The sequence below is a fragment of the Tuber melanosporum genome, assembly GCF_000151645.1.
Source record: "Tuber melanosporum whole genome shotgun sequence assembly, scaffold_73, strain Mel28".
NCBI lineage: Eukaryota > Fungi > Ascomycota > Pezizomycetes > Pezizales > Tuberaceae > Tuber > Tuber melanosporum.
In genome coordinates, this window is record NW_003299121.1 from 306,189 (window position 1) to 317,768 (window position 11,580).

At 43.9% G+C, this 11,580-nt stretch overlaps 1 protein-coding gene across 1 annotated transcript; it reads right to left on the bottom strand.

Moving 5' to 3' along the window:
* Window positions 1-940: 940 nt before the first annotated feature.
* Window positions 941-2,416, bottom strand: GSTUM_00010713001 (uncharacterized protein; the record flags this gene model as incomplete). Its single annotated transcript, XM_002841477.1, has 2 exons — window positions 941-1,029; window positions 2,344-2,416. 2 exons carry the CDS (start codon window positions 2,414-2,416, stop codon window positions 941-943), a joined length of 162 nt encoding a protein of 53 aa, XP_002841523.1.
* Window positions 2,417-11,580: the final 9,164 nt, after the last annotated feature.

Here is an 11,580-nt window from a genome sequence, read left to right on the forward strand (position 1 = left end):
TCCTCCCATTGTCATAAACCTAGAGCGATTCCTTTCATCCCCTTTTTTCCTTCCTTCAATGCTTCTCTTATTGCCTGAATTGTTTTTTCTCCTTCGTTTACCTTCTCGATTTCGTTTTCTTCTATTGATGTGAAATGGATAACCTCCATTGCCTCAAAGTAGGCCTTTGGTAATAGTCTTTGTGTTTTTCATTTGTTTCATTCATTTTCTTTTGTTTGTGATTTGTTGCTTGAAATTCTTGTGAGAGCATCTGGCTTTCCGCTCTCTTTGCCTGGTTGGTATTCAATTTTAAAGTTGTATGGGCCAAGTTGTTCCATCCACCTTATCTGGTGGTGGTTCAATTCCTTTGTGGTGATGAACCGGACTAGATTCTTGTGGTCAGTGAGAACTGAGACCGGATAGTCGTTGTTCAGAATGTATCTCTACCATTCCTATAATACTTGAACTATCGCTAATAGTTTTTTGTTTGCAACAGTGTAGTTCCACTCTGCAGGGGTCATTGTCTTGGATCGATAAGACACTAGCCTCCATTTTCTGTCTTTGCATTGTTGCGATGATATACCTGAACACATATATTTTGAGCCATCCGGTTCGAGCATTGTCCTTCGGTTTGTGTCGAAGTATACCAGTATGGGTACTGACCTTAGAATTGTCTGAATAGTATCATATGCCTTTTGTTCTGTTTTCCCCTATTCCCATTTGTTGTCTTTCTTAGTTAGGTTATAGGGTGGTTTTGCAAGTTGGCTAAACTCTTCTATGAACCTCTGATAAAAGTTGCAGAATAGCATAAAGACTTGAACGTCTGTTTTGTTGTTGGGTTTGACCCAATCCCATATTGCTGCTGTTTTCACGGGGCCGACTTTGACCCCACTTCGATTGATGAGAAATCCGAGGTATTCGGTTTCTTGTTTTTGGAATTCGCATTTCTTTTGTTTGATCTTCATTCCTGATTCTTGTATTGCAGCCATAATGTTGCTGACATCCCTCTGATGTTGTTGCAGGTTTTCCCATAGATAAGTACAGTCGTATCTGGAAAGATTTCATACCCCTGTTGTGCAACCCCGCAACACCTGATCACCACAACAACCCTTCTCACTATGGCCTCTCCACATAATCTAAGAGCAAGAGAAGACCTCAATAAGGAAATTGATACTCTGTATAAACATACAGATAGGAGATTTGACAAAATCTCTAAGTCGTTAGGTGTATCCAAGTCAACTGTTCAGTCTGTAGTCAAAAGAGCAAAATCTCAGAGTGGAAACACTTAAGATGCAAAAAGAGGTAGAGGACTAACCAAGATTACCGACATGAAAATAATGATAGTGGAGTCAGTTATCGATGCTGAATCTCATTCAGCATTACGCAACATTACCAAAAAAGCGAAGATTGGTCTTAGTAAAACCACTATTAATAAGATTATATCAGAAGCTGGTTTTAAGCTTCGGATATATAGGAAAAAGCCTTTTGGGAGAAATGGACAAAGGGAGAACAGAAGAGAGTTTGCTAGGAGAAGGAGGAACTAGAAAGGGGTATGGAATTGGGTTGTTTTTGTGGATGAAGCTTCTATTGGTTATGATTCAAATTCAACAGGCAGAAAGGTCACAGTTAGATCTGATGAAGAGCCGGAAGCAACAAACTTAAAGCCTAGCTTTAAGTCTGCAAGGACTAGCATTAGTGTATATGCTGCAATGATAATGAGAGGAAAGATTGAGTTAATTATTGTGAGAAATAGAAGAAAGAAAAAAAGGACCAGTAAAAGAGACAGGCTTGGTCTAAACTCTCAACAATATGCAACTAAGATCCACCAGCCTTACCTTATCCCTTTTATAGAGAATTAGGATAGACCTTCTGACAATATCTACGTTGCTGCAGACAATGCTTCCTGGCATGGTGGTGAGGAACATCAAAAATTGGAAGCAGACTGTGGTTACAAAAAACTCCCTTGGCTACCCAACTCACCAGATCTCAATCCTATTGAGAACACATGGGCACTACTCAAAAGAGCCCTTACCAAGCGATTCTCTAGACTGGAAAGAAGACCTCATAGTGTAGCTGAATTATTTGAGGCAGCAAAGGAAGTGTGGGATTTAATTCCTCAAGAGAAGTTGGATGGATGGATTGTTAGGATGCTTGAGAGAATGCAAGCTGTACTGGATGCAAATGGAGGCCATATAAAATAGTAATAATGTTTTTTTATTGTCTACTAGCAATACTATTATGTTTTTTTTAATTGAATTGTTTAAAAAAAAATTTGAAATTTGTATGGTTGGGGGTTGTGGTTGTGCAGTTGACATGCAAGTGTACAAGAAAAAACATTCCAGACACGACTGTATATCATCTAACTATACAATACAATATATGTCGAGGTACTTATTGAGTATCTGGTTGATCCATCTTTATAATAAAGTCGGTGCATTGGTTAGCCCGAAAGGCATAACCAAGTATTCGACTATCCGGTATCTCAAGGCGAATGTAGTTTTCTATTCATCTTCTGCTTTGATGTGTATATTGTGGTATGCATCCTGGAAGTTGAATTTATTGAAGTATTTTACAGATCTTAGTCTATCCAGTCCCTCCCTGATTAAGAGTAGTGGATATCGATCTTTCTTGGTAACCGAATTGAGGGCTCTGTAGTCAACACAAAGTCTTATTTTTCTATCTTTCTATTTAATGAATAGTATTCGAGATCCTCCTGATGCAAAGGAGTCTCTGATCCATCCTCGCTTTACGTCTTGCTCAATGTACTTTCTAAGTTCTGTGAGCTCTGATTCTCCTAGTAGGTATAACCTCTTGTAGGGTATCTCTTTTGTTTTTCCCATTTTCTCATCTTTGTCCAGCTGAATTTTAAGGTCGATTTCAGGTCTTCGAGGTAGTAGCCTCGTAGCTTCTACCTCTTAGAATAGCTTTGTGAATTAATGATATGACCTTGGAATCAATCCTTTCCATTGGTTTTTGCTTTCGTATTTCTTGCCTTAGATTGCTAGTTCCATGCTGATATTGATTTTTGCTACAACAGCTTTCTCATCTTCATATGTCCATTAGAGAATTCCTGTTGTATCTCCCCTTCAATAGTACCATCCAAAGACTTGTATTGTGATCTCTTTGATCTCAATTCTTTTTGTTGTATTGGGCTGATTCTGGTCAATCCTTCCAAACTGCTGGTTTCCTTGTATGATTTCTTCCAGTTGATCTACTTCGTGCAGATACTCTTTCTTGATTTGTTCGATACTTAACTGTACCATTCAATCTCCTTTCTGGACTTTGTAGTCCTCTTGAGCCAGGTTAGCCAAGACCACTTTGATTTCACCTGTATAGTCCACGTCGATTACTCCCGCCATGGTCATGAGTCGCTGCTTGACGCTAGACCACTTTGGGGTGCTATCCCTCCATAGGTGTCTTCTGGTAGTCCAACGGCTATTCCTGTCGCTATTATTGCCTGCCCATTGGCAGGTATCTTGGTTTCTTTGTTGGCATACAGGTCCTGTCCTCCTGCCCCTTTGGAACACTTGGTAGTCACTTTTGCTCCTTGGTCCAGCTTTTGTATCCGGACTCTCTTATCTTGTCCCATCTCAGCGAACTTTGCATGCAAAGTTTCTTCTTCTGCTTCCCATATTAGTGTCGAGTAGATCACCCGTGAACTGTTAAGACATCGTGTTCCACCCAGTTCGCTGGTAAAGGTCATCTTGTTCTCGTTCCAATTGATCTTGAGGTTATATTTTTGTAACCATGACATACCTAGTACTATTTCATGGTTCTTGAGATCTGTTACCTGAACGGTTGCTGCTTCCCCATAGCTATCAATGTCCATAGGTACTGTCACCATATCGGTTATAGAACCCATTGCACTAGGCTTTCTATCTGCTATGTACATCTGTCTCACTTTCTCCACTCTCTTGGTCTGGAAGATGTATTTGTCGCAGATTTGCTTGTTGATAAAATCTCCACTAGCCCCAGAGTTGAGGATTACATATATTGTTGTTTCTTTGTACTTTTCGTTGGGTATCCTCGTTTTGATTATCACATGATCTCCTTCTTCATCTCCCCTTTATGTGTATAGTGCCATGTAGTAGTTTGCTAACTTGATAGGTTTTCCAGGTCCACATCTTGGATCTCCCAGACTACCATTTACTGGAGGCTCTCGTCATTTTCCACTGGTGAATCTTCTTACATTATTTCGCCAATGTTGCTCCTCTTTTGAGCTTGGAAGCAGTTGTTTCCAGCGGCCCTGGATCCTTAGAATCTACTATCTGGTCGGCTTCTGCATTCTCGTATCTGATGACCTGCTTTTCCGGACCTCAAGCAGATTTTCCCCTTTATTCTTCTAGTATATTCTTCTGTTAACAGGTTCAGAGCAGGTCCTGCCCTTAATTTGTCCAGCTCCATTGGCTCTCCTGGTGGTAATACTCTGCTTTCACCTCGAGCTGCCTGTGGTTTAAAGGTTCCATCCATATTTCTGGATGATTGGGACGCCATATGTGCCATGGTATTTTCCGAGCTGTTTCGAACCATGTTTAGTTTGCTTTCTGTATCAGTCACCCATCTTGCAAATCATTCTGCTGTTGTATATCATGAGTCAGAGATTTCCCATGCCTCTCAGAGTCTCTCGCTACAGTTTCTTAGGACCATGATGTAGAGGGTAGTATCATCATATTCCGATAGTCGGCATTAGTTTCAACATGCTGAAAAGGTCTGTTTTCCTTGTTGGAGTTTCTGCAGCTTTCGTCTTGCTGTCCCCTTAGCATTGGTGTCTCTGAATTGCTCAAAGAGTATTGTCTTGAATTCCTCGTACATGGCTTATTACCTCTGTTTTCTACCATCTTGGAATTGTATGATCTACTATCCCGCAAGTGCACTGAGTAGAGATTCCATACAGGGAATCTTGATCTCATCTTGGTTTTCCCCATTTACCTGGACAGCAAAATACCTTTCACATTGTGCCAGGAATATTAGTAGCTTATCTTCAGCTCCTTCGTACATGTCGGGTTCTTTTGCTTTCGTTCACTGGATATTTCCTTGTCCCGCGTTTTGTGTTGCCGCTAGAAATGCTTAAAATTAATTTTCAGTCATTTCAAGTATGCTAGTGCCCGGTGCCACAGTGGCCGGGGCCGGTGGCAAAGGAATTACTGATCTCGATATAGTCTCAGGTTGTAGGATTCTTGCAGGAGAGCTATCGACTAGTGATCCCTTCTCTGAGGTTACTGGGCTTGCTGCCCGTGAGGGCTCTGCTGATACATGATCTAGGGCATCGCTAAATCCCACTAGGTTAAGGTTTTGATGGTCGATGTCGATATCTCCTTCCCTATCTGAGTTGAAGGATACCGTTTTGTATGATTTGGCATCGTACTACTTGATGCTTTGTAATGTAACGATTCCTCTTAGCATTGTTAGTTCTTTGCGATGGGGAATGATACATCTCTTCTCTTTCTTCTTCTCTCTTTGTCGTACGAGAGCACTAGGCCTCTGCGTAACTTGCCTATAGTACAAGACCTCTCTCTTCAATTGGCAATGCCTATCATAGGTTTTCTCTAACTCTTCTCCATGAAGAGCATTCCTCTGTGTAACAATCAATATTGTAATAGAGATAAAGATCATAAAGATGTTTTATATTCAGTAAAGTAATAAGTTGGAACGGTACTTAGAACAAAGCGTGAACCATTGTCACAACGGTATTGGCTACACATGTGTTCTCACAGTTCGTTTAATTCTATGACCTGTTTACGCCTTGGACAAAGATGTGATCATGATAAAACCAGTCCATGCTGGGTGGCAGTTCTTAACTTTGAACACCTATATTTATCTCCACAACGTAGCCTTCGCAGGCTCCCAATTACCGAGTCGAGTGCTCGGTTAGGCGAATGGTTTCTGGAGAGGCTGATACTACGAGCGCTGAACGCATGGCACACAAAATGATTGGGAAGCAGTCTCAAGCACCACGTTGTCGAGGCACAGTGTTTCTGGTGTATTACGCCTCAAATGACCTGCTCTCAACCCTCAAATTGCCCTCCACGCCCATTGAAACAGACTACAGACCTCTTCCTCGTCACATCCACGGCATCCGGTTTCACACATATTCTACCGTGGCAATTATTACCCTTGACAGGCACTACTGCAAATAGCACTGCCGGGGCAAAAAAATGTTCATCAGTTGGCTCTCATGCCTCTCCAATTTCCTCTTCCCCAAACCAATGCCCGAAGAATCGGATAGAAGAAATGCCAAGTTGCAGGTTCCTGGGGTTTCGGTGGGGGAATCTACAACCCTTGAAAGGTGAAGGAAGACAGGCCGAAAGCTCCAGTGATTGCCCCTCAGGAACTCGGGCAAACCGAAACCAATCGCATTTGGCAGGATACCAACTTTGCAAACAGGGATGCATAGGCATAATTAGTGTCGAACCAGTGGAAGGCTTATGGCAAGCGCTCACGCGCTTTATTTCCCTTCTATTGTTGGGATGTATATGGTACTTACCGACAAAAGGATTCCAATGTCCTGAGTAGCCGGGGGTTAAGCCGAAAATTACCAGCATAGGCGGTTCGGTGCAGAAAGAGTTGTCGAAATGCCAGCTCAGCATGTGCCTGGAGATTTTGGTCCTCCTCGTTACCTGGTTTGCTGGCATACTCATTGGTAGTGTGGTCGGCTAAATCGCGGACTAAATGGAGAGGACAGACTGTACCGTCTTTTGGCCTGTGGTGTTATAGGATTTAAAAAGAAGGAGGGTTGGGGTCGCACTCTACACTGATTTGGGTACCGCTCTGTCATCACCATAATTATCACCATGCTGCTTACGCTTATCGGTGTAAGTTAATACTTTCTCCTAAGGACCTTTTGGCTAAGGTTATTAGGGGTGCCTGACTCTCCGATTCTTATACTGACCATTAAAAAGGTAGTACAGAAGATTAGCGCATACCAGGCTTGGCGAGCAAGCAGGTTTATCATATGCGCAAAAGGAAATTCGATGGAAATTGCAAGCCCAGCCCTCCTGACTCAATATTTATATCCACCTTGGACTTGCCCAACCATCTATTCTTGTTTGCTTTTGTGGTGGAGTAGGGCCCATGTGGGTTTCTGTCGACATCCTCGCGCTTCCTGTTTGTGGAGTGCTCGTTCTATTATATTATTACCACTGCCAACTTCTAATAAATTATCCGGGTATATCTCACCCGAGTTCCACCAACGGTTTACGCGGGAAGGGAGGGCAAGGGGGTAATTACAGAAATCAGCCAGTGATGGCGGCATCCTGCAGCCCATCATTTCTGTGTTCGGTGTAATTCGTCAGGCCTGTCATAGAAAAATTCCGCTTTGTTGGACTGTAAGTTTTACAACCCCTTCATACCGACTCCAGGTAGCATAAAAGAGTGGGATTTGGCAGTCTAACTTTGGCTGGTTGAGGTCAGGTCATCCATCTCAGGTAGGATACTAATAACCTTTACGATACCACTCCCTGCTGACTCTTCTCAGTTGCGCACCGAAGCGGGGTCAGACCGCGCTTCTCCAGCCTGTCGGCTAAGGCCATCACATCTGAGCGCTATCATTTTCCAAGAGTTCTGACTTTATCGAGCAGCAAAACCACGACCATCGCGATCACAATCAATCACTCGCTACAACCAAATGTCAGGATCACTTGGCTACGATCAGGCAATAGCGATAGGTAAAACCTCCACGCCCGCTGTTGCCAATAAGCTCAACTAAGTAACAAGACAGGAAAACGCCCGAACACCAATTATAACAAAAACCACCCCTATGCGTTCCGCCGATCATCTAAAACATCAAACACCTTCCACACTCCTTAAGCCAAGTCTTCCGTTCCTCCGAACGATCACTTGGTAACAAAATAAGACAAGAAACACCACGAAGACTCCCGATACAGCCCGTTTGGCTTTGCCGCTTGGCTCCCGCTTTCCTACCGCCACCACAACTCTTCCCATCACCGAGAGGCATATTGCGAGAGCTCGCCAGCGGTAACATTTGAGTCGCGAACAATGGAACGGATACGCTTGAACAAACCAGTAAACATTAAGGGAGGAGCCGGAAACCGGGCCAGAGCAGATGTGAGTGACTGCAGGAAAAAGCAAGTAAACTCGCCGAAAACCAACCAACGAACGGCCAGGGGAATGGACCCGCTAGTGAATGGAAGGTACGGAGGACAACATCATAATCTTGCAGGACAACATCCATGATTTGCAACAATGCTCTTCGATTCCTTGTGTCGCGCTCGGGCGGTGTTAGGTTGTGGCATTTGTCCGTCTTCTGTTGTTCGGGTTAGTGGTCGTCCTATCGAAAGAGCTCATGCACTGCTCACCTGTTCCCATAGCAAACAGAAGCAAGGAACGAGTAGTATTTAGCAGTCCGTCCAGCCTATCAACGTGATGTCTTTGCGGCTGAGTGGCGCTTCGTTATCTGAGGTCCCCCCCCCCAAGCAGCACTAAATAGACAGAGGGGTTTAACTGTACTGACGTGGGGGATCGGGTTTGACACCTCTCGCCCAGGAAAGAATTCATCCTCATGTTGCTCATTACAGGCAGCACAACGGGGCTGTGTCAGCCAATCGTCCTCGGGTTTGTCGGGGTTAACGTTGCGCGGCACAAGTAGTATTTTTACCACTACTCTTTCTGCCCTTACCGGTATTTTTAATCACCGGGGCTGACAGGGAAGCTGGCCCACGGGCTTTGGTCCACATTATGCTTTCCTTTGATGTCCACTGGTATTGGTAAACGGCAATGGTATGTGAGCGAATACGTGCACCGGGAGTGGGATAAAAGGCGACTCGGATAGAACAGCGGTGAATCAAAAAAAGCTGACCAATGAGCGATATAACCGCGTGGTAGAACGAACCAGTGAGAGGACCGGCGGAACCATTACCAGTGGAGTTACCGGGGAGGACAGCGAGGAACCGCGGCGGTGGAGACAGAACAGTACATGTATGGTAAAAGCTAGAATGAGTCGTAAGGAGATGGAGCATAAAGTGACGCTGAAGGAAGGATCCTGATAGGAAGACTCCCCGTAGATTAGCTATTGATTTTTTGTATTTATTGAGAGTCGCTCACCCACCATTGTAGAACGATAAGCCGCAAGTGAATAAGTCAATCTTCATATCTTATTCCTCTCACATGCGTTCCTCCTTCTACCCAGTTCCTGCCCAGACTTTATTTTGACTTGGAGTTTGTTGGACTATCTTTGGTCCGTGGGTCATCTCCTGTTTTTGGGTTGATGTTGCCACCGTCTAGTAGTACTTTCACCTCTCTCTCATGCCTATTCTTGTTGTTTTTTCCCGATGCGTACATAACGGTTACTTATCAGACATCTCTCCTAAGACACTTCTCCTGTTTTATTTGTACCAGTCGGGGGTTGTCTAGGGTCTTCACAACGATACGTGGTACCAACGTGCATGTGTGAAAACCAGGGGATTGACAAGGTGCAGGATATATGTGTCTTGGCAAGCAGGGTAAAAGCCGATCTGCGTAATCGGTGAAGAAAAGGCAGGGATGTGTGTCGGTGAAGATCGCACCGACAGGATTATGTAAAACTTAGCAGACATGTCATGATCAGGGTGGAAGGATCCGCGGAGTAGTGGTGGGACTCTCTTGTATTTAAAAGACACCGTTCCCGCGAGAGGTTATAACAGAAGTTCTTCGAAGGGGGTGTAGGAACTAAGGCAATTGTCAGGAACGCTTGCCTTACCGCTTACTTCTCTCTCTTTATATTTCCCCATATTTTCATAATTCTGAATAGCACAACTGTGTGCTGTCCGGCCGCTGTCATCTTCTTTTTTGTGGTTAACTAATTCACAAATGAGCATCATTTTGACCAACCCCGTAATGCCCATTCTGAGCAGCACACACAAGAGGAGTATTATCCATACTTTCTTCTCGGTTGACATCCTAAGCTTCCACCTCTACCAAACAATCTATCATACCTTGTCAAAGATCTCGAGGACGGGTTCGCGATGTCAGAGACTAAATTGAAAACGTCTGTCGAAATGGACAGTCCGAGCATATGGTTTCCGTAACTTTGAGAAGATTTTCAGGATGGTTCAGTTGGATAGTGGCCTATAGGGCATGGGGTTATGAAGGTTTGCGGTCATGAAGGGTTGCGGTTATGCAGGTTTACGGGTATGTGGTTAGAAGACGGAAGTATACAGGGTATCTGTCTTTGTGGTTTCCTACGGTACTGCACCTAGCAGAGGCTTTGTTCTGTTCTCATTCTATGCCGGTTGGCATAGGGTATTGGTTTTATGGTTTCTTTTATTTCCTAGGTATACAGAGGTTTGCGCATTGGCATTGATGAGGTTGAGGTTCCATAGATCACAATGGTTTAAGGAGAGTTCTAGATTGCAGGAGTTTTTCTTTTGTCAGCCTCATGTGTTTCTTTAGAGTTTGTTTAGTTTCGCGCATGTTAGATTGTTGTTGTTTTGATGGAGATATATATCTCCTGGTTTGTTCTTAGCAAGCATGGGCGGAAGGGATGGAGAGAGTCTATCGATCCTTCATCCCTGCACTTGTTTCGCACTCAGAGTCTTTCGTTATCCCACCCTAGTTCACTCCTTCTTCAGTGCTTTGGTTAGGCACGAACAGGTTCACGGGTTCTAGAGACTTAATGTACCCAAGGTAGAAGTGAGACATCAGGGATTAGCGAGGCAGTGTGAAATCAAAATAAGATCAGATCTTGCCGCCATTACAACTACAAGAGTACCTACTTTGCACTCCATGATTGCCAACTCCAATATCCACGATGCCGTGAATCAAAGTACGCACCCATTCCATCCCACAAAAGCGAGAGGAATGCATATGAGGGGCAATAGCCCTAAAAACAGGAAAATGTACATCCCTAAGCGAGGCTGCTACCGCATTCGATATCCCTAAGTTAATGCTCAGCCAGCACATGAATGGTGGCCAACACGGCAGAAGGCACATGATGGGGATCAGATCTTGTCTCCAGCAGCAAAAAAGAGGATTATGCAGTGGATTTTGAAGCTATAGTCGGATGGATTTCCACCTCGCCTAGATCGGGTATGGCAGATGTTAGAGAGATCAGTGGTAGAGGAAAGGGAAGCTCGCAGAGGGTGTTACGAATTAGAAGGAAGAAAGAACGCAGTTCATGATGCTTTAGGCCAAAATTGGATAACCCAATTTCTCAATTGGCACTGAGATTTAGCTGCTAAATTTGCTGTGAGAATGGATAAACAGTGAGTCTATGTGAATGATTATGCTACCATGAAAGACCACTTCACGAAGCTAGGAAAGGTACTTATGGAGAATACGATCAAAGTGTACAACATTGGTAATGCTGATAAGACAGGCATCATTGTGGGCTACTCAGTAAAGACCAAGGTTATGTATATCACAACGGGGTAAAAGAAATTTCTATGTCAAACAAGATGGCAAACACGAGATGATTAGCTTAATGGAAGCGGAATCAGCTAACGGTTTTGTCCTTCCAACGTTTCTAATGACCAAGGGGAAGGTTCACACATATGGCCAACTTTGAAAGGTTTGAGAGGCCGCTAAGGAGGTGAGATTTGGGAAATCACATGAAGGTTGGATGGATGAGGAGCTAGGATACTGTTGGTTGATGACAATCGACTATTC